General features: G+C 49.5%; 1 protein-coding gene and 2 long non-coding RNA genes across 5 annotated transcripts in view; 2 read left to right on the top strand and 1 right to left on the bottom strand.

Annotated features, from left to right (window-relative positions):
- LOC111929183 (gamma-aminobutyric acid type A receptor subunit alpha3) overlaps positions 1 to 23394 on the bottom strand; it is a 72768-nt gene that overhangs the window by 22313 nt on the left and 27061 nt on the right. For both annotated transcript variants that reach the window (XM_023926688.2, XM_086850160.1), the window contains exons 4-6: positions 11884 to 11951; positions 8538 to 8758; positions 349 to 431 (exon numbers count right to left, since the gene is read on the bottom strand). In XM_023926688.2, coding sequence (XP_023782456.2) covers positions 349 to 431; positions 8538 to 8758; positions 11884 to 11951 — 372 coding nt within the window. The remainder of the gene's footprint in view (positions 1 to 348; positions 432 to 8537; positions 8759 to 11883; positions 11952 to 23394) is intronic.
- LOC111929186 (uncharacterized) lies at positions 5965 to 7364 on the top strand. 2 transcript variants are annotated; one of them, XR_002864564.2, is made up of 2 exons: positions 5965 to 6080; positions 6231 to 7364. It is a non-coding gene; the product is annotated as an uncharacterized LOC111929186 (long non-coding RNA). The 2 variants fall into 2 exon arrangements; XR_002864566.2 differs by having other exon boundaries at positions 6228 to 7364.
- Positions 14285 to 18848, top strand: LOC147650510 (uncharacterized). Its single transcript, XR_015276187.1, has 3 exons — positions 14285 to 14480; positions 14646 to 14735; positions 15874 to 18848. It is a non-coding gene; the product is annotated as an uncharacterized LOC147650510 (long non-coding RNA).

Genomic DNA, 23394 nt, shown 5'->3' with positions numbered 1-23394 from the left:
GTGAAGATGTTTTTCCTAATATCCAATCTAAACGCCCCTTGAGGTCATTTCCTCTCATCCTGTCACTTGTTACTTGGGAGAAGAGACTGATTCCTACCTGGCTACTTTCTAAATAAATTTACAGCAAAACCACGTGTGTCTAACCCATCCTGTAAGCCTGAATTGAGCACAGAGTCACTTGGTGATGGTAGGAATTGGATGTATGAGGAAAAAAAAAAATTTTTGGTCACTTTACCATTAGCAAAAATGAATATTGCTGTTACTAAAACACTATGTGACACCATCCACACCCAGGACTGCTCTTCAGCTCTGTTCCACCTCCTTGCAGGGGCTGCTGGGGGTACTTACAGCTCCCAAATTTCAGGGGGCAGGCGTGCACGTCCATTGGGAAGTCCTCCAGGTGCATGGGGCACTCGGCGTGGATGGTCAGCCTGCAGGACAGAGCACAGGGGCTGCTCAGGGACAGGCCTGGCCCTTCTGCCACAGCCTCCTGCAGCCACCAGCGGTGGCAAAGGCCTCGAGGTGCTCACCAGCCTCGGGGTCTCTGGGCAGAAGGCCCCCAGCTGTGGAGAGGACAGAAGGACACACATCTGGTGGCCTTTTCCACGGTGGAAACTCAACCCTATTGCCCGAGTCCATCTTCACCCACTCTCACAAAATCTGCCAGCGCCCAGGACTCCTGTTTGCTGTGAGCAGAGCTCCTGGGGCCAGGGGACACCTCATGGCCCATGCTGGAAGGCAGAGGGGAATGGTTTCAGGGCTTCAGGGAGCAGGGCTGGTGGTGTGGCAGGAGCTGAGGGCTGGATTGCCCAAAGTCAGCCAGATCCATGAAACCACCAGGACACAGCAGCCCCTGTCCATGTGGGACATCTCATCCCACCTCCCCTGGCTCCTCCCTCGCCGGCAGCACTGCGGAGGATGCTGCAGGCAGGTGAAGAACTGGAACATCCTGGGGCTGCCTGGGGGCGTGCAGGACAAGCTGTGCCTTCCAAATCCCCCAAATCCCGGTAGGATACCTTGTCAGGAAGCAGCTTTGTGAGGGAGGAACAGCCATAAAAGCAGTGTGCTGCAGAATATGGTATAAAAGGATCCATTATAAAGGGCTCTAAAAAAGGGAGCTCGTGTTCCTTCCTGGAGTACTGCAAAGCGTGCAGCCAGGGAGAGACAACCTCCCAGGAGATGGCTGAAACAATCTTCTCTGAAAAGAACTATTTGTAGGGGAAAAAAAAAAAAAAAGGACTCACTTCTGATGGCTCAGCAAAACAGCAAACAAAGCATGGCAGGAGCAACATGTGGATGCAAAGGGCAACTGCACAGACTGAAGGTGGCTTGTGCAAAACTCAGGTCGAGAAGCTTCTATTGAGATATTTTTCTTCAGCTAGAAAAATGTTCAGCTAAGTTATTCTTCACAGAAAATACTGAGGCTTAGTCAAATGCAAAATAAAGCCTGAAAAAATAAAGGCTTTGGGTTTTGTTTGCTAAAAGCAAAGAATACAATATTTTTTTAAAGGAAATAAAATAAAAGGTTATTTCTTTTAGGTGGACAAACCTTTAAAAAAACCCAAAAAAACCCATAAAAACCCAAAACAAGCAAGAAAAAAAAAAAGAAGAGGACTTTTTTTTTTAAAATTTGGCATAATAAAATTCAGTGGACAAAAACAACCCCTTACAAATTGTTGTAAAATCTCCTGTGGAAGAAACAAAGCAGAATGGCTGTGAGGTGGCAGGGGTGGCACGGCTGCAGTGGCTGCATGTGGCAGCTGCTGCTGGGACAGGGGACACCCACACACGGGGCCCAAGGCAGCAAAGCCTGCACAGCTGCTGCTGCACTGGAGCCTCTCCATCACCTGTGAGCTCTGCTCTGCCAGCTGAGGAAAGGAACCCTGGCATTTCAGACCCACATCCAGCCTCACCTGCAGCTCCCAGAGGGTTTAGGGGAGCTGGCAACCCCACGAGGGAGAGCAGAGGAGTTACTTCAAGAAGCAGAGGAGGAGAGTTGCCATAATTTTGGTGGGGCTGAGCTGGGTGGCCCAAACTCTCTGGAGCCCCTGCAGCACTCAGAGCAGGGCATGAACTCCCAGTTCTCCGAATCTTTGGGAATCTGGCAATTCAGCTGTCCTGCTTGCTTCATTTCTGGCTCCAGCCTGGCTTTCTCAGCCAAGCCAAGAACCACTGTGTGCCCAAAGCAACTTCTTGGAGACAAATCACCCTCTCTGACTTGATCTCTCCTTCATCACTGCACTGAATGCCCCTGTTTTACATGAAAGAGAAGAAGACCTTGATGCCTTAAGTTTTAGTTTTCATATTTTCCAGATTCTCTACTGAATTGGTTCATAACTCTGGAGTTCATACAGAGTGTCAGCAGGATCTCCCCACAGCTCAGGCAGACACAACAATCCTTTCCCAGCCCCAGAACCAAGGACACCGCTGCAGCTCCAGGCCCAGCAAGTGCAAACAGCCCCAAACTGAGGAGAGCGACCTGGGAGGATGGGACTGCATCACCTGAAACTGGACAATTAACCCCAGTATGGAAATGGACCAAAACCTATAAAAGTGTGAAAACTCGTGACCTCTCTCCCATCTTGGGTGTAGCCTTGGCTGGGCTCTTGTACTGCCCAAGTTGTATCCTTCAAAGGCCTTTTAATAAAATGCTATTTTATTCCTTTATCTCTGTCCAGCCTCTGTTCCAGGTAGCCTCACAAAGCATCAACTTGACCTTTAGACTTCAGTCAAGGCTCACTGAAGTCTGACAGCAATTTTGACAAGCCTACAAGCACAAGTGTTATAATTATTTTCCCCTGGACACTCAAAGGCCGCCGTGAACAAATTGCTCATTTGCTCTGATGCCTCTCTTTTCCAATATGGATTTCAAGAAGCAGGTATAAAAACCTGGCAACTTGAGTGCCTTGCTCTTCCTCTTCTGTTTCTTTTGTGATGTTCTCTTCAGCTAGCTCCAAATCCACTTGGGCAGCTCATGGCTGGCAAGCTTGTCAAGCATATTCTCACAGATCTTAGTCTTCAATTCTTTCTGTGTCTTTTCCAACTGCAATGGACTTTCTGCTTCTCATTTTGTCACTGTCACTTGTGTCAGAGAAATATTGAGGCATTTCCCCTGTCTCCCTCAGAAGCCCACACCAGAATTTTCCTTTTTACCCTTCTGGTTTTTCATCTGCTTCAATCATTGCTTTATTATTTCCAAAGGCTCTTAGCTGGGAGTTCCCAAAGTTGGCTTTTCCAAAGGATCTCGTCTCTGACCAGTGACTTCCTTCTGATGCATCCTGAGCTCACCCCAAAAAGCCCAGAAAAGTCTTTTCCATCCACTGTACTGTCTGCAAGTGTTCACTGTGATCATCAGCCACTCTGAGTAAGGCTGAGTGACCCAAGGACTGCACACTGTGGGTTTGTGCCCTTTAGAGCAGCCAGGAAGAGCCTCAGAGGAGACCAGGACTGGCCAAACCCTCCTGCCCTCTCCAGACCATGGCCAACAAGAGCAAGGGTTGTTAAAGGAAGGAGACAACTTTATATGGATGCTGGATGACTGCCTCTGTGTTTGGGAATGCAGCAGTTGCATTTTAAATCTAAAGCCTGTTTTATTAGCTGAGCCAGCAAGCAATAAAACAATAAATCCATCAACAAAACACTGAGAAAGCAACCTAATCTGCCACTTCTCCACCTACAACTGAAGGAATTTTTAAGTCTCCTGAAATTAAATTTTAAAAAAAAGAAAAGTCACATTATTCCAGCAAGATGGGTCTGGTTCAGCAGCTTCAGCCAGCCACAGGTCAGCAGGTTCACAGGTAACACAAGAAACATCAAAATGTCAAACCACAAGGAATGTCTCTCCCTTCCCAGACAATTACCACAGCATTTGGACTGAAGTGATTTTTGCAGAAATTCTCATCTGTGCCCCTCATCCTGTGCAAGGGAGCTGATGGCCAGAGAGCCACTGCATTTTGCTTCATTGCTCTGATGGGCTATTCACATCCAGAAGCCCTGAAATGTCCTTAGAAAGCCTAAAGAGCACGTGAAAAATTGCCATGCTGCCAGAAATCACATCAGCCAGCAGCTGTAGCCTTTGGCTCATCTGTCCCAGGCGCCTGCAGTAGCTTATGCAGAACTGTCTTGCAGCCAAACCCCGAACTCCCAATGTTTTCTCTTCACTTTGCTGGCACAATGGCACCGAAAGTGGAACACCCAGGACAGAAACCGTGTTTTTTTTTATTCTTTTAAAGTCACAGGAAGTCCTTTGAACTGCGCCAACACAATGGCAAGAAGCGTGAATCAGGCTAAACATACCTCTGCCAGGGCTAGCAAACCTCTTCATCTGCGTTCTCATGGTTACCAGGAGCTCAGCAAAGCCTTTGATGTGTCATTAGAGCCCCTGTCGTTACCTGCGTGCAGCTGCAGGATGAGCCAGGATCTCAGCCCAATTTCTGGGACGCAAATGTGATAATCCCTCGGTGTGTGAGCGCTACAAAAACATGACAGCACCCTGCACGGCGGGGCTGGCTTTGTTTATGCCAGGGATACTGCTGGAGTTTTGTCCTGATTTCTTCTCCAGGAGGTTCATTAACAACCGCAGTCAGGCCGAGCAGTGTTTACGGTTTAGGCTGTGGGAGAATCTAGGTTAGGTTTAATTGCCGGGGTTTGAGCTTGAAAGCCAAATTGCTTCTAGGATCCTCGTGCTGGAACTGGAAGCACTGATTTCACTTTCCATCCTCCCCCAGCCCCTGGAGATTTCAGCCCATGATGGCACAAATGCAGTGAGATAAGGTGTTCTCTGAGGATTTCTCCCTCCTGGGACAGTTTCCTTAAAACAGTCTGCCTGCACAAAGCCAAGCCTGGAAAACAGATCATTTTTGTCCTTGGATCTGCTCTGGCAGGGAAAAGTTGGGGCAAACCTCATCTTGTTGCCTGCTTGTATCAGCCAGCCAAGCTCTGCTCTGCTGGGATCTGTGATGTTTTCTGGGATCAGCCCTGGTGTGGGACACACAGAGCCCACCCAGCCCAGGAGAGCTGGGGCTGAGCTGTCCCAGCTGCTGTTCCTGCAGACAGGCTGCACCTCCATCGTGGGGGAGGCTGCTGCACAGCCTGGAGCCATCACAACTTGCCTGAGGGCTAAAAAACCCAGCCAGTACAGACACCCAAAGCCTTTGCTGAGGGAGAGACACCGCAAAGCTCTGTGATTTCAAAAGGAAACCCAAACCCCTGAGTAGCACACCAGGTAGAGGACTTGTCCTGGGATTCCACAGCCCCTGTGGGTCTGCACGTGTCCTGGGCTCAGCTGTCCCTCCTGCTCTGCCTCACCTGAGGGTTCACAGACCCTGCTTCCAAGGACTGCACATTGTCTTCAGCAGCAGAGGCTCTTGAAGCAGTCTTTGGGCATGCAGTGAATGTGTCAGCCTGACAAGTAAAGAAAACATCCTCCAAATGCATAACTTGAGCACATATTGTCTGGGAACCACTCTGACAATAACCACAAAGCCTCAACACGCCATTCTGTCAGGCCCTGTTAAAAGCAGAAGAGCTTTTTAAAGCCTTGATTCACAAAACTGAATGCCATCAGCACAGCATTAAACTTTCACTATTTTTATATGCTTCAAGGCTAGGAGGAACCAGACCATTATCTATGTGCCCCACACAATCCAAGGCTGAGAGTACACCCAGAGATGGCTGGCTACTTCTGCCTCTTCCTCATGGAAATCCATGCACAATTGCCAGGTTGTTGCACTCAGGTCTGACACCAGAGTTTAGAGACCACAGCTGGGCTTTTGTGAACTACTTGGATGCTGTAGGAGCTCCACAAAAAGAGACTGCAGAGGCAGGGCTACATAATAAAACTGCGCTCCCCGTGCCCTCTGAGGCAGGGGCGATGCAGAGGGATCAGGAATCCAGGGGAGCAGAGAAATGCAGTTCAGGGCAGTGGTCACAAAGGTTGTTTTGTGACTCAGTGCCAAGGTCTGTCAGTGGTCAGGGGTGTGCACTGTGACATTGCACTGATCCATGAGGGGAATGTGCTGTGGCTGAAGGAAATCTCTGGATGCTTGGCTACAGCTGCTGTGCAGCTCCTGGGAGCTCAGGTCAGTGATGAAGAGGCTCTCTCCAGGAGCTATAAATATTGTCACACAGGTGTAATTTTGCTGGATGCATGTGCCAGACTTGCTGTTCCACCAGAGCAAGTTCATCTATAACTGTAAGCCTTGACTAAGAGAAGTTGGCTTTCCCAGCAGGATAAATAGCAAGAGACGTGCCTCTAATTGCACATCAGCAGAGCTGATCCCTCAAGGATATTGGCTGGTACAAGGGAAAAGGAGCAGGATATTCTCAGGAGTCAAACTGCATGGCCAGGCACCAATCTAGACTGAGCCTGCAAGGGATCACCTGGGCACTGCTGCCAGGCCACTGGAAATCTGGTGGAAGCCCAAACTCTCTCCCCAGTCAGCAGGGCACTTTTTGCTGGATGTCAGCTGTGTGAGTTTGGCTTCAAGGTCCTGCTCCTTCCTTTAGGAAGGACACACATGCACATCCCTGGGCGTGGGGGAGGACAGCAAATGCATCACTTGGACAGAAAACAAGAGACTCCCTCCAGCTCTTCCCTGGGAGGAGGTTTCAAAGCAGTTAACAAGGGAGGGTGATACAACCATCATCATTTGACAGAGGAATTGAGGTGGGAGTGCCTTGGAGTGGCAAAGCCAGGTAGGATTTGGTAGCTGAGCCTGAGACTTGATCCTGGCCCTGCAGTCTGTGCCCTTGCATCTGCCTTTCTGACACCCCACTCAAAAGAGAGCCTGGTCCTGAGCAAGAGGAAGAAAGGGAATCATCAGATGCTCCAGGACAGATATTCCATCCTGGATGTGTTTAACTGCTTTGTCCCAGCATGCTGTGGTCATCTGTCAGCTCTAAGCACATGACCAGCTCCAGGACGTGCTGCCCAGAGCTTCTCCTGGGCTTCACACACTGGGTGAAGAAAAGATCTCTGTGCACAAGAGCTCCTGGTTCTGTGCAATTCAAAACGTGACAAAAGGCCTCATATCCAACCCTCAGCCTCTGAGTGGGCTCCTCGCCTCTGACAAAGCCTTAGGGATGTATTTAAGGGGGACAGGAGGACATGTAAGAGGAGGACCTTCATTCCCCAGTTCTTCAGCAGACAACTAAACTGAAGGATGGCTTGAGTTTATTTTAAAAAATCCCAAGACTCTCTTTTCTTCCAGAAGCTCATTCCCAAGAGTCTCATGATGCTGCTGCCATCCTGGCACCTGCCCAGCCCTGAATGGAAAAATAAATCCAACACTTTCTTAGTCACACAAAACTTGCTGAAGCTAATGGCTATTTGCTGAATAAAGAAGCAGCAAAATGATTTAAAAGCTCTGAAATCGAGTCTTTTTTTTCTCTTTTTTTTTTTTTTTTTTTTTCCCCTGTCTGATGCCAGCAGCTCCTGTAATACTTTACAGTCAGACAATGATACAAAGTGCAGGGAGTGTGAGTTGTCTACTTGCAGGTCAGAGAGCTGGGAGCAGAACAGAGCCCTTGAGTCAAGTTGGGCTTTTCCCTTCATTTACCCCATCTGCCTTAATGTGGGATCACTGATGTGTGGAGACCTAAACCCCCAGGGCACTGGCAGGATTAGCTCATATTTGAGAGCTGCTGCACAAAAGCAAGGCATTGTTTATCAATGTAGGCTGGAAAACTTGCTGACACCATGTAGATTCTCAGCCAGTTTAACTATGAAGAGATGAAATTCTGCCTGGTCCTCAAAAACAGAGGTGAAAGTGCAGCATCTCAGCACACAGAATCCACAATGAAGCCTGATATTAGTTAGGATTGGCTTGGAGGTGGAGACAGAGAAAATAATTTTATAAAACAAAGATTTACACCTTGCCAAAACCAACTCAATACCTTTCTTGTGCATTTATCAGCAGCTTGTTGTTTCATTTACAACTTATGGCTCCTGCAACCCTGGCTTCTCCAAATGACAGTTTTTAATTAGCTGTTTGTTGGGTTTTTTCCCCTAATGATGCGCATCGATCACATAGATTTGGATTTTTTTTATTCCACAAAGTGGGAAAAAACAACCCCATTGTTGTCACAAGCAAGCTTGGTCTCATTAGATGTGTGAAATGGTTCTGCTCTAACATGCTGAACAAATTTAGATCTGTTCTCAAGCTGCTGGAGAATAACAAATTCTCCCAGTTTAATGTCCCCATATCAACATTATATACCTGGTTCATATCCCATCACAGGTCAGGAAGAGAATTAGGCCAGGTGGCACATCCACCTCACAAACTACAGATCCTGACACATGTACCTGGGCACATAAAAACAAAAAAAAATCAATGTGAACGATGAGGGAAAATCTCCCTGTAAAAATGTGCCAAGCTGAGGATCAGTGATGGTCCATAGGCAGGAAACAAGGAAAGCAGCAGGGTGGGACTCGAGTCTCTACCAAGAGTTAGTGGAAGCCTGCACAAACCCTGCTGTGCTGCACCCTGAGGTCCCTGTGTGTGCAGAGGATTCCCTGGAAGGAGAGCCAGCCTCACCTCATGGTGTACAGGAGGGTGCCATTGTCCACCAGGCGCAGCAGCTTGTTGGGGGTTGTCATGTTGTGGGCAACAGATTTCTTCCCGTTGTGGAAGAAAGTGTCAGGAGTCCAGATCTTACTGGCCAGCAGGTTGTTCAGGGGAAGGATTTTCATGGGGCCATCAAACTTCAGCCTTTCATCTCTCCAGGACTGACGGAAAAAGACGTCAATGGTGTATTCCTTTGGGGAGAGAGGAGGGGAAAATAAATTATGTTTATATTCGGCACATTTTGGATAATGACTTACCCATGGTGTCAAAATGTGAGTGTCAGTGTTTCTGAGCACTGCAGAGAAGCTGCAGCACAGCCTACAGTGGCCAGAGCTGGTGTAGCCCTGCTGCACCACCACCTCTATCCAGATGTTTCAGGGGAGGAAAGCCATTATGTGCAGCTACACAGGTGTTTAGGAAGGCAAAAATAAAGATCCTGGAGATGGAATCTGGCCAGGATGCTGGTAATTATATCCCTGCTCATAAAAAAAAAAAAAAACAAACCCACAACCAAAAAAACCTTGCACGACATTGTCTTAATGTTATTTTGTTCCCCAAGCCACCTTTAGAAAATCAATGAATTGAAGACTTTACAGACTTGCATTACAAGATCCTGTGACTTTCTTTTGTCTTCTTTTTCTTGTTTTATTTCCCATTTCTTCTTTTTTTTTTCTTTTTTTTTTCTTTTTTTTTTCTTTCTGCCTGTGTAGAGACCTATTTCCTAGGCCAGATTCCAGCTGGGGCAGTTAGAAGTCACCTCCTTCAAACCTTGCAGCCAAGGCCAACTCCTCACTCCACGGATGCAGATTCAGAAACCACTTTTAGAGACAGAAAGGTCTTTGGGAAACCTGTCTGTCCCAACTATTCTGCCTTCCCCCTGCTGCTTCAGACTCGTAGTCTTTATTTATGTGTTCCTGGAGGCTGCAGGACCAACTAAACTTATCATTGTGAGTGATTTCTTTCCTGCAGCACTTCTCAGCAGCGCTTAAAAACTGCTGTGCATCACTTTTCTATAGGACAGAGAAATTCCTGCAGGTTTTGCAGCAGATGGCAGCTGAATGGAAGCATCTCAGGAAATAAATCCATCCCTGCTCCCTGGCCATGGAGACACCCCTGCTCAAATATGAACCTTCTGGATCTTGGCTGGGGAAGGAAAGAGAAATTCTACATTTTGATGGGCTCTGCCCTGTACAAGGTATTTTGTCCCTTCATAGAAGTGATCTCTAACTCATTATTTCTTGGGATAAACCCAAAGAAATGATCCTGTGTGCAGTCCCAGGGGGTCTGGGAAAAGTCCTTATCAGGAGAAGAGCTCTCTTATTCCCTGTTCCTGTTTAAAAAGTGCCAGACAAAGAAGCAAAACATATTTAATGACTTCCAAGGCCCTGCTTATCTTCTTTAATGCTTAGGAATCATTCCTGAAGAAAAGAGAAATCATGTTCAGAATCTTTCCCTCTTTTCTATGCTTCTTTCCATAAAAGCATTATTCCAAACTCACCCCTTCCAAGGAGCACACTTACTTCTGTGTTATGCTCTTCTCTGCCTACAGAAGTGACTGAAAACATCCAGACTGACTCTGTCCTCAGAGTCCATCCATGAAACAAGAAGAAATCCCCTTCAATTTTTGTTTTCCTTCGTACAATTTTCCAGGGACTGAGGCAAAATTGCAAGAGCTGAGTCCCGAAGACTGGGGTGAGCCTCAGGTCCGATCAGGCTCTGCTCTCCAAGCCAAAAGAGAGATTAGGAGTCCCTTGGAGCTCCTCAGTGAAAAAGTCTCCACGTTCTCCTCCTCCTCCTCCACACTTTGTGAGCAGCTGCTCTCCCCCACTCCCAGGGCAGCTTTACCTGCCTCTCCTCCACATCCATAATTCCAGCTCCGCGTGCGCTGGGATGCGCCGGAGCTTCCCGGGAGTGGCGGTGGGAGCGCTGGGAGCGCAGCACCGGCGGGGAACGAGGGACTTCCCTGCTCCTGAGATGAAAGGAAGCCCCAGAGCAGGCTCTCCCCACGCTTCCCGAGGAGATGGGGGTTTCTCTCCTTTACTTTTAGCAGCAGAGCTAAAATGCATTCGCTATGCATTTGTAAAATACATGGAACGAAAGCACGCGGAGGGGAAATAATTTATTATTCCTTAACTGTCTTCCTAATTTTAAATTCATTTTGTCAAATCACATTGCAGAGAATACCTTCCTCTTTTCAATACCTCATATTTTTTTTTTTCACAGTTCATTATACACACTCCCTTAATCAAATATGCTCCACCTTGGAAGTAATTATCAGATACTCCCCAAGGGCTACGATTGCTGAATATATTATGGGTCTCTGCTGTGGTAGGAAAGCAGGAGAGAGAGAGGGAGAACTCAGATGAGGTTCATAATCTTGATTACACTGACATCAACTTAACTTCTTAGCCTGGAGGGAGTGGTCTTCCCAAAGCAACATGAGTTTGAGTGATGGAGTGAGCAATTCCACGAAACACAGAGATTTTATTCTCCCCCAGCTCCTCTGCTTGCCAGCACAGGATTGCTGTGGGACAGCTGAAGAGATGTTCAGGCCATGCCAGCCCCAGAAAATTCAACCCTTGCAGTTCTGGGAGGGTTGTGAGAGCCACAAGACACTGCTCCAGCCTGGCCTAGCCAGTGACAACCTCCTCCCTCCCCAAAAATGGGTGCTCTCCATGGGCTATGCCAGCACCAGGCCACCTCAGGGGCTGGACATGCCGGAGGGGCTCAGTCCCGAATGCACTTCTGTCCTCATGTGGCATCCTGAAACTCTTGAGCAGCCGCCCACAGCCAACCCTCCTCTGGGTGCATGAGGAATACGAGCTGCAAGAAATGCTGTTGAGAAACCTCACTATTAATTATGCTCCACAGTCCTGTTTTAATTAGAAGACAAACTGTTGTGGGAATACAAGCCTAAATTCAGACCTCAGGCCTTTTCATTAATAATTTCCCCTGAACTTGTCAAAATAGTGCAATCAGTCCATGCTTGTTCTGTTTTCTCTTATGCCCCCTTCCCAGTTCAGGCACTAAGGACAGTTTGATGGTGAATCATTGTCTCTGACACTGCCACCTAACCAGAACAGATTCTGGCACCCTCCCCTCTTCCCAAGGAGCATCTTCATTCTTCCAGTTATCAACTGGTTTCCAAAAGCCCAAGCACACCTGGGAAACAACTCCTGTCTACCGCTGGGAACGAGATCCCACCAGCTCTTGTCACTTAGGAAAATCCCACTTTTGTCCATATTGTCCTGGGATGGGGGTGGGACACATGCACAGCAGCTGAGGAGAAGCCACCCCTCCCCATGAGATGACCTACCATGTCTGTGTCCGAGACAGGGCCAAAACTCGTCACGTAAATGTCTGTCTTGACTTCGGTTACACTGTCTGGGACAATAAGAAGAAAAAAGAAAAAAAAAAAAGGGAAAGAAAGCAATTAGAGAGCTGAATTTCCTTGTGCAGGCAAGGGTTTGAGGTTTGTTATATGGTGTTTATTCCTGCTCTGCTGAACCCTCAGCACCGTGCTCTGTGCCCCAAACAACGGCTGATTTTATCACTCGTAATTGGGCACATTCATCTCCAGCGCAGCTCTGCTGCTTCCCACGCTTACACCGAGGACAAATCTGTCCCACACAGCCAGACAATGCATATTTACAGAATCTGTGTGGCTGCATGATCCATACCCTGCTACAGATCCACATGTTTTCAATACAGAGGCAAGCCGTGATGCTTTGAAACTCCTTTTTAATCTGAAATCCCTTTGTGTCTCCCAGCCAGATAAACAGCCTAGCAATGTTCCAGCAGTTTTAGGGAACCCTGGGTTTGTTACAGCTCCAGGCTTATCTGTATGTAAAAAGAATCAATATTCTGATTGCCTTTTACTGCCGTGGTGCTTGCTGTTCTCCTAAGCGCCTCACTCTTGCAAAGCTCGCCCACATCACGTGCTGCCCCTGCATCCCGCGCTGAGATTCCCTCACGGATGCTGAGCAGCAGCTTCAGAGCCCCTGCAAAGCCACAGAGCCCTGCTGCCTGCCCAGGTGCTAAAACCAGGGGAATTTCAACCACATGCCTTCAGATAACCTGGAGTGCTTTCCCTCCTGACTTGGATTTTGGTGCGTTTCCTAATCGACACCTCTGCTGCCCACTCCCTTTGTGGGGAAATCGAGGCACAGTGATTTCCCAGATTTACAGTCCTGTGCTCTGCCCACTGGGTTGTGCTCAAAACATGATGGATGAGCTGCCTTGAGTTCAGCACTCAGTTCCCATAAATCCTCCCCACTTTAGGGATAGATCGTGCTGTTGTGTGGCATTAGCTGGCTCAGAGCTGCTCTCCTAATGAAAGAACCAATTTAAAGCTGCAGAGTTCATGTTTTATGCACAGAACCCAATTTTGGCCATTGCAGCAGCCTTGCAAGTAGCCTGGATGGCCCATTGTTTAATTTAGTTATGGAAATCCTTCTGTCCCCTGAGAGTTATTTTGCAATACTATGAAGCTGAGGTTTGTGCTTCAAAGTTTTACATCCCAAAATAAGGTAATGCATTCTGGCAGGGTTTTCTCCTTAATGGCTAAAATATACGTATACATGTCTTTAGTTATTATGGCTGAGAAGCTTTTGATGCAGCCCGTGGCTGATACTATTGTGCTATATAAGTAACCCTTGATCTTGTCTTGATGCGATAAAAAAAAGGTTAAAGAGAAATATGTATGCGGTACACTTTGTGGAACACCCAGAAGTCTCAACAAAATGAGCCCCTTCTGTAAGGCTGAAACACTCTGGGTATTCTCAGTCTCCTTCCAAACAAGTCCCCAGATGAGGCACACAGCAGAGAACATTTAGTGATGCGAGGCTCTTTCCGCTACCCCATGCGGCGAGAGAAAGCTCATTATGTCTTGGAGAAAACACAAAATCCTCCCTCCCCTCTCCTCCCCGTCCTGGCATTCATCCTGCAGCCCTGGACAGCAGATCAGGAGCTATGGCCACCCGTGGCCAGGGAAGACAATCCCTGGGAGGTGCAGGATGAGCTGTCCCCCACACCAGAGGGACGGGGGGTCACGGAAGGGTCTGTGCTTTCCAATGTGCTCTGCTGGCTCCAAGCACAGGGGAAGGGATTCAGGAAGTCAGGGGAAGATAAAAAGGCAGAATTAGTTTTGGACACCTTTTGATACGATCCTGCAATCCTTAAATGAGCCTTTATGTCCTCATCATGCTGTAACCTGGCTGTCACAGAGCTCCAGAGACCCCTTCCTGACCCTTCAATCTACTGGCAAATCCAATCAAAGATAATGGCATTAGGAATCTTCAATAATCTATTAATAACTTATTAATATGAATAACTAATTATAACCCATATCTGAAGAGAATCTCCCATTTCCAGACACCCCCTGGCAAGCACCCAGTGAAGGGACAAGCTGGGGCTTCACCGCTGGTTCAGTGATGTCCCTCAGCACTGAGAAAAATGAGCTTCCTGCACCTCTCATGGCAAAAGCCAGACTGAACCCTCCCTGTTAATATGTGCTCCTAAGGGCAGGATTTGGCTGGGATCCGGAGGGATTTCTGAAATTAAATCATTGCTACGCAGGCAGGGATTTCAGCAGAGCTGGGAAATCCAGAGATAAGTAAAACACCAGCAGAAGAGAGCAAGCTCCAGCCTCAGAGATTCGCTTCCTTTATGATCCCACAGCCCAAGAGCACCTGAACTGCTCCCAGCTCTGTGACTGTGAGACCTCCACCTGCAGAGAAATCAGGAGCTGCCCCAGCAGCCTCCCCTCTCCTTACCCTCACACTGATCCACCCAAAGCCTGAATGAGCTGAAACTGCATCTGCTTTTTCAGCAAGAGAAAGCTGAGAGAAAAGCATCTCCTGCCTCTGCTTAGAGACATGGCAGGGAAATTCTTATTTTCTGCTCAAGCCATAGGTGTGCTCACAGTGTAGCTTGGCTGTCTTGTCCAGCTCTCCCCAAGGATTTAATAATTAAGGACTGTACAGGGGGGTAGGCACTTTCCCTAGAACCGCTGTGGAACACAAAATGACACTTTTCATTTCCTAGCAGCGTCCTTCCCTGTAATTCAATTTTTTACAGGCACGAGTTGAGCCTCCAAGGCTGCTGGGGTGGCAGGTGGATGCTGCCTGTTTATAACCAGGGAAACAAAAATGCAAGGACTGTGTTCAGGTAGGAAGCTGGAGCAGAGCAAGGACCAGAGCCCAGGTCTGGCTGCCCTAAGGACTGGCACAACACTGCCCAACAGAGCCCTTGGTGGGCTGCCCCAGCCCCTTCCAGCCACCCTGCCCAGCTGCTGCACCAGCAAAGCAAAGAAAGACCCCAGAGCCAACACGAAGCTGGAAGAGCAAGAGATTTTCAGGTTCAGTATTTGAACTGAATTTAGAGGTTCAAGTGGCCATGTTTCCAAGTCATTTGTTTGAGGATGATTCCTTTGTCTGGGGGCTTTGCCATTGATAGGCTCAGCTTATTCCCAAACTTCAGCACAACAATTTGGAGCAAGTGTGAGAGCAGAACAAGGTGTTGCAGGTCAGCCAGGGCTGCCCCTTCCCCCTGGGGCACAGAGCCCTCTCTGCCTGCCAGGCCACGCTGCCTTGCTCCCACCTGTAGAAATCCCCCACATCTGGGCAGATCTGCAATGCAAATGGCAAACAAAACAGCCCTTCCCACAGTGTTACCATGGCACTTCCTACACCTGCCTGCTTTTTAAGAGCTACCCCTCTCCTCCAGGCATCTGCTACCCCAGATCTGGCTGCTCGTGTACACCACAATCCCCCTGCCAGCCCCGAGGGGAGGACAGATCCAGCCCCCGCAGCCCCACACCAGCAGGCTCTGTCACTTCCCTGGGTGTGCACAAGGTGGAACCCAGCAGCGGCTGTCACCGAGGTGCTTCGGGCTTTCCATTTCCCCTGTGCCCCCATCTGAGCCCTCCCCATCCTCCCGGCCCTGGCCCAAGGCAGACATCCCCCTTCCCCCTGCAATCCCCCCCTTTAAGTGACTCCCTGGGCCCGGGAGGAGATAACTATTATTTACAAAATGACGGAGTGCTATTTTTACTTGCTTCTTGGAAGCACCGGGAGCAGCGGCAGAGCTGGAACACAAAATACAGCGCCTCGCTTCCTCCCCCTCCCCGGCTGCAGAGCCACGGGTGACCCTGGGAGGGGGCACTGGGGGCTGAGCAGGCTCGTGTTAAACCTCCCCCTGCACTCATCGAGTGCTGTTTATTCAAGAATCACACCGTGATACCCCGGCTCGGCCGGTTGTGTGTCAGCTCCGGAGGTTTGGGGCTGGCCTGGGCACTGGTCGGCAGGTGGGGGTTCCCAGAGGCTGTTCCAGCAGCTGGGCAGGATGATGTGCCTGAAACTGGGCTGGATGATGTGCCTGAAACGGGGCTGGATGATGTGCCTGAAACCAGGCTGGATGATGTGCCTGAAACTGGGCTGGATGATGTGCCTGAAACCAGGCTGGATGATGTGCCTGAAACTGGGCAGGATGATGTGCCTGCAGCCAGCCCGGATGATGTCCCTGTGTCCCTGCAGCCAGCCCGGATGATGTCCCTGCAGCCAGCCCGGATGATGTGCCTGCAGCCAGCCCGGATGATGTCCCTGTGTCCCTGCAGCCAGCCCGGATGATGTCCCTGCAGCCAGCCCGGATGATGTCCCTGTGTCCCTGCAGCCAGCCCGGATGATGTGCCTGCAGCCGGGCGCTGGGGGCTCCCGAGTGATGCGTGCTGTGAAAAACAGGGGCGAAGCCGCTGCGGCTCCGTGCAGGGGATTCCTGGATGCTGCGCTGACGTCAGGGAGGCTGCACAGCCCCGGAGCGGAGGAATGGGATGAACCCGGCGATGGGGAGCTCCTCCAGGCAGCTCCAGGGCTGTGCGGGGACCTAAGGGAGCTCAGAGGTGACAAACCCGTCTGTACTGGTGTTTCTGTGCGGGGTGGTGTGGCTGAGAACAGAAGGGTTCAGGATTTTGTGTGCCATGGGGTACAAACCCTCAATCCACCCTAAGTCAGCTCCTGGAGGGAGATGTTTCTGCTCTGGGCTCCATTATCCCTTCTCTAGCTGTGGTCACAACCTAAGAAGGGCAGTAACAAGCTGAGAGTGCCCCTTAACTCCCTCCTAGACAACCCCATTTATCCTCTGCTCAGGAATTTCTGAGGTCCCCCTTATTCAGTGTCCCCAAACACACAAAGCCCTGCAGGTAGGATTCCCACCAGCCTGTGCTGAGACCAGTGGCACCATGACTAGAGGGATGCAGGTTGCTTTTTTCCACATCACACAACCTAACGTGACATCAGGGTGACACCCAAAAACACCAGGGTGGTGTTTTCCAGCTAACTCAGCATCTCTGGGAAGGGAAACACAAGAAGTCAGCTGGTACTAGCGATTTCCACCTCACACCTTCACCAAACTGCTTGCCATAGTAATTAATAAGCAGTAGAAGGTAATTTTTGCAGCTGCACACCGAAGCTCTTTGTGTGTTTCATTCTTTGCCTTCTCAGCCTCCCACTGGGGGGATTTAATTTTCCTTCCACTTCTAGCCTCTGGAACAAAAGAGGTTTCCATGACCTTTGCTACAAGCTCCACGAGCCCACTGGAGCTGAGCTGAACCACAGCCCTGGGCAGCCCTTACCTTCAGAGGTGTCACTCTACAGCCCCGGCCAGAAACTCCATCCTTGGGTCCTTCCTCTCCCTCTGACAACTTCAGCCCCTTCACTCCAGGGCTGCCTTTCCCAGTCCCTGCCTGTGGTTTTTCAAGTGGCCTTTTAACCTGTGGTGCTGCCTTGTTTTGGAAAGTGGGAGCTGAGTGGTGTCTCCTTGCAGGATGAGAGCACTGAAGAAGGGAGGGACATCTCTGGGTGGTGTGGCACGTGGCACCTGCTCTGTGACCTGGCACTTGGGAATGCCAGGCCAGTGCTGGGAGAGGACAGGAAGGCACGAGCAGAGGGGCAGGTGCCCAAGAGGAGAGGGTGACCTCTCTCCACAACCTGAAGCTGTAAAAATGGAGACAATCTACATCACCAAGCACACACCAGAAAGCCCTGACGTTGGCCTTCACTGCTGCTCTCCTGCTGTGGGGGCAGTTAGACTCCCCCACATGCATCAGAATTTTTTTGCTTTTCTTGCAATTTCTTTTTTTCCAAGGGAGCTCAAAAATAGCAGCAGAGAAGGAAACATTTCAGTGAACATCTCTGCAGTGCTGTTGATGCCTCCTGGGCTTGTCCAGCCCAACCAGGGGATAAAGCTGACTCCAAGGACATTGACAGAGCTCCTGCCACACAAAAGGCCACAAAGCAGCGTGAGCTATTGTTAATGTCACGACCACAAAGACCCCAACTGCGCCTGGAGTGCTTCCACAGCAGGTGTTCTGGGAGCAGAGGTTCTGCTGGGGTCAGGAGGGAAAGGCTGGGGAACAGAGGTGGCAAAAAGCCACGAGAATCTCCTGGCATTCCCTCCAGCCTCTGGGAAAGGGAGAGCAGAGCTGGAGAGCAGAAATGCAGGCAGGTCTCAAGCACAAACCCTTCTCTCTCCTCAGCTGCGTGTGACTTGGGGATCTCAGACAACACAGACAGAGATCGTGAGCAACCTCTTCAAACTCCCAGTCCCAAAGTAAAAATACATCTTTTCAGACATTGCTTGGCTGTTGCAGCACCCCAGCAACCTTGAATACGAAATTACTTGCTCAGAAGCGAAAGCCAAGTCTCCTATCACAGGCATTCACCCCTGTCTGGCAGCTCAGCCCGGGCACCTTTCCCAAAAGTGGACAGCAGTGTGTACATGTTCTTCTTCTCAGAAGAAACAGCAAGAACATACACAAAATGTCTTGGTCCTGTCAGTGCCAAATGGCAGCCAATGGGGCCAGAGATGTCACCAGGGGGCTGGCAGGTAGCCCAGCCCTTCAGAGGCCAGACAGAGCTAACAGCAGCATCCGCTTTAATTCCCTGAACTGCCTGAAACACCCACACGTCTCCAGGAAAACTCACTTGGGCAGAAGCAGCACGACACAGCCGAGACCCTGCTGGCCCCATGGATAATCCCACAGGTGAACCCATAGGGAGTTCTGCCCACCCAGACCTCACCACCTCTGATGGCACCTGCCCCTGTCTATAGAGCACAGAGATGGGGATGAGCAGGGCCCATGGATGAAGGCTGGTGACCTGGGACAGTGGGGTTAAAGATGACAGGATGCTCATCTACTGCAAAGTGGGGTCAGCCAAGGACAGAGCAGTGGGAAATCTGTACTCTGCAGAATAAACCACATAGTAAGGAAAGAAACAATATAAATGTCTGAAACAAATGTCTTATCTCAGCAAAACCAGGGGTGAGTAAGAGCCTGCAGGGGATTGCCAACAAGACCTTTGGGTTGGATCCTTATCTAGCTCTGCCATGTCACAAATGATTTGTCTCACACCGTTTTGCCTGGTTATTTGCTTGATTCCAGAGTAACTGGGTCTGTGTAACAGCTCTGACACCCTCAGTTTTGCTTCCAGTGACTTCTGCAGGGTTATGATCAAAAGGACATCGCGTTTAGATGGGGAACAAGGCTATCTGCTGCTCGCCAGGAAAGCATCAAGCCTGTTTCCCCAATCCTGGGGTGCTGAGGCTTTTTTTCACCCACTGCTGCTGCTCCAGTCTCCTGGCACTGCCAGCATTTGCTGTACAGCCAGTTCCCAAGTTGCTGCTCTGTGAGCCATAGTGATTAATTACTACCTTCTCTCTGGTGTGATGGCACATCAGTGTCTACAATTGTGTGTCCTCCAGCCAGACTAGAGAGAAATCATCCGATCTGTAAACACAGCTATGCATGTGGTGTCACTTCCAGCTGTGCTTCTTTCCTTTCTCCCCTCAACCTGAATATTTCAGGGAGAACGAGGAGTTCAAAAGAATTTCAGGGGCTGTCTCAAGAGACAGCCAACAACGAAGCCGCTCCCACGTGATGAGAGAGATCAGCATGGTCTGCAATTACATGTGCTCAATTCTTCAGCACAGATGAAGTGAGATGATGCCTGTCAAAGCCTCAGAAAGACAGCCTGCCCTGGCTCCCTTTTTTAGCAAGGCCACCGAGAGCTGAGGCAGGGCACAGATTTATTCCCTGTCTCATACCACATGCTGCAGATGCAGAGTTCTCACATGGCTGCAGCCAATGTCCTCTGCAGGAAGGACCTGCAGGACCATGAAGTGACCCAGTTACCACTTGAGTATGGCTGGTCTGGGATTTATGGCACACTCTCAGGCATAGATGGATGTCTAATTCTGGGGCACAAACTCCTTGGGCTGCGTAGGGAAGATCAGCTTGGTTTTCAAAAGAGAAATCCCTCAGGAGTCTGCAAATGTGCTGCACATGTGCTCATGACTCTGACCCAGGGCTGAGCTCTCTGTACACCTACACAACTCCATAACCAACAGAGTCTGGATAAAGGCACAGCTATTGCTTACAGCAGAGTGCCCAGACACACTTTATTCCTCAGCACAGTGCTGAGAGGCACAGGGGGCATCTGCTGGTCCCTTTTGGGTGAGTAACTGCTCTCCATCCCTCCCTCCCTCCCCAGCACTCCCAGCAGCACAGTAGCCCAGTTTTCTGGTCTGACCTTGCTGTGCTGCCCCTTTGTCTCAACACACGCTGGGTAAGGGGACTCCCAGGCATACCTGGCACGCTGGGTCAGTCCAGGTGCTGCTCTAGAAGGTGCTACAGGGATTTCACACCCTCCCATGCTGGTGAAAGGCATTTTCTCACACTTGTCAAGAGTGTGGGGTGCAGGTTACTGCTCTACCCAGCAGAGCAGCCTAGGAGAGATGCTGCTTTACCAGCAGAGGAGCCAACAAGCCCTGCTTCCTGCAGATCAGCTTTTCCTGCCTGTTTTTCTGATGCCTAACACCAGTTGATCCCACCTAGTTACCTTTTGGCTTTGGGTCCTTTTCCACTCAGCTTCATAATTCTACAAATCTTGGAGGAACTCCAAACCCCAGAGTTATCTACCTTTTCTGTCAGGCTTTGCTCAGATCAGCCAGCAGGCTCTAAAGCTTATGTAAGACAAAAGGCAGCAAGATGGGTGTGATAAGCCTTACACCATTAGAAACCCTGGCTAAAAACCTACCACAAGGCGCCACAGAATGTGATGTAATTTAGCTTGCCCCCCATTTATCCATGCGCACATACTCTTATCACACATCCAGGGGTTAGATTCGGGGTGCGGTGCAAGTTAGTGATGAGCATTCAGTCCACCAGGGACAGAAGGAAAAGTCAGAAACAGAGAGTGCTGGAGGGTGTGCAGCCATGGAGGCTTTATACACACCCCTCATTCTCACACATACAGACTACAAACAGAGCCTACAAATTAGCTGTGCTATTTTTGCCACAGACAGAACTAAGACAGAATGAACAAAGCTAGTGTCGTTACTATTTTAAGGACTCAGGACACCCTCAGATGCCAGGAAGACAGAGGAGGAATATGTATGTATGAGCATGCTTTTAGAGGTTCTGCAGTGCTCCGAGACCCTGTGGTAATGGAAGGGAGATGCTACATAAACATGTTTGTTATATATTATAAATACAATGGGAAAATGTGTGAATATAAATTAGCATGCATAATTTAACATACTCAGTATTAAAGCCTGGCCTTGATGGCTAAGCCAGAGGTGCTTGGGAGGGGGAATCCCTGCTAGTCCCTGTGGACAGGGGAAGAGCAGACAGGCAACGCTGTGGAAACAGCTGGTACTTCCAGCTGTGCCTGAAGGAAACCAAAGCCAGGAGAATTCTACTGCAGGAGCAGAAACATGAGGGCAAAAATGCCAGTCTGCTAGCTCAGCCTTGGGCAAACCCACTCTGTGTTACTTGCAAGACACCTGTGTTCTGGTTTGGGCCTGCCTTGATGACCTTATTCAGTTAATTCTCCCCTTTAAGCATCAATTCAATGTTCTTGCTGGCCATGGCAAAGGATCTTGGTGAACAGAACCCTCAGGGAAAATTTCATGGGTTCAGTGCCTCAGTGCTGTGGCTGAGGTTGCAAACATGGGAGTGGTGAGGCACCAAAACAAAGCATTGCTGTATCCCTCCACACATGAACAACCCAGCTGGGAAAACCACTTATTAGACCAGGCTTATCCATAACCTACATGAACCCCATGTTATCCATAACCTACATGGACCCTCTGAAGCTTCTTCCTCAGGCAGACTGGCCTTGGCAGGTTTTTGCTCACTCCCTTTCCTAAAAACACCGAGCCTTTTGTTAACTCATTCTCTGCAAGTCTTTCTTTAAGAGAAATCACCACCTCCCAACAGGCTACAGTTGCTTTGAGAGGAATTGCAAAATCTTCAGATGAGTGCTAGTAATATCCTTGGCGTTTGTAAAGTGATTACTGAGCTCTGCAATTCATCAGGCAGATCCCCAGGAAAAAGATAAGCACGAAGGTGCAATACAAAACTGCTGCTGCCAACCTGATAATCATTGATAGAAAACAGAGAAAACAGCTGCAAAGAGTGAAAAGCCAGGAAGCAAACAGGGGAATGCAAGAAAAATCAGAGAATCATTAAGGTTGGAAAAGACCTCTGAGATTGAGTCCAGACATTAACCCATCACCATGACCATGGCCACCACTAAGCCATGTCCTCAAGAGCCACATCCATGTGTTTTTTGAACACTTCCAGGAATGGTGATCCCACCACTTCACTGAGCAGCCTGTTCCAGGCTTTGACAAAAGAACTTTTGATAAAGAACTTTTCCCTAATATCCAACCTGAACCTCTCCTGACTCAACTCGAGGCCATTTCCTCTCATCCTGTCATTGGTTGCCCGGGAGAAGAGACCGATCCCCACCTGCCTGTCCCCTCCTGTCAGGGAGTTGTAGAGAGCAATAAGGTCTCCCCTGAGTCTCCTTTTCTCCAGGCTGAGCCCCCTCAGCCACTCCTGGTGCTCCAGACCCTTCCCCAGCTCCATTCCCTTCCCTGGACATGCTCCAGCCCCTCAATCTCCCTCTTGTCATGAGGGGCCCCAAACCAAACAGTCTCAAACCAAATGAGACACACACTGCATGAAATTTATGTCACTGCAGAGGGAGGAGGAAGAACAGTGATGTCTCAGTGAAGTGCATGAGGTTTGCAGGCTGAGCTCGGGGCTCCAGCCCCACCACTGCTGCTCTGCACTGTGGCTCTGAGCACAGCTCTGCTGTGCCTCAGTCTCCCCACCTGCCTTTCAGCCCTGGTGCTGCCTGCCCGTGCCTCTGGCTGTGTCTCATTCCAGGCTGCTCTGCAGGCTGAGTATTGCCAGAACATGTGATGGGCTGTAGTGGGCAAAAAATGGAAATAAAAAAATAGAAGAAAGTAGCTCCTGGGGGTTGCTGCACAGCTCAGAGGAAGGGCCCATTTAATTTTCAAGCCTGTCCCCCGAGGCCAATGCCAGGTACTGAGACAAGATACAAGAGTACCGTAGCAGGGAGCAAAGCTGTAATTTGCACTCTGGTTCCCTTATCCATTAGCTCCTAGCTGGCATTTCCTTCAGCAGAGAACTCAATCAGCTCCTCAGACAGTGTGCCTCTGGTGATGCTGCTGGTATCCTTCACCTCCACTCCCAGGGCACTGCAGGCAAACATTTTCCCTTCTTTATGCACCCCAACGTGGTCTCTGTGGCAGAGCCCAGCTCTGCACAGAGCTGTCTGTCCCCTGTCATGCACGGGCCACTGGGCTGCATGGCCAGTGCTTATTTATTTCAGCAATGCCAATACAGAGTGTAAATAAACTCATTTAATTCACACTGCTCTGCACTGGTCAATTTAGCATTTCCCCTGGGCTCACCCTGTGCCACCTCTGCCACACACCGAGAAAGGCACTGGGAGAG

This window comes from Cyanistes caeruleus, chromosome 14 (assembly GCF_971803275.1).
Source record: "Cyanistes caeruleus chromosome 14, bCyaCae1.hap1.1, whole genome shotgun sequence".
NCBI lineage: Eukaryota > Metazoa > Chordata > Aves > Passeriformes > Paridae > Cyanistes > Cyanistes caeruleus.
The sequence above is the reverse complement of the archived record's forward strand: the minus strand, read 5'-3'. Positions and strand labels throughout refer to the sequence as shown.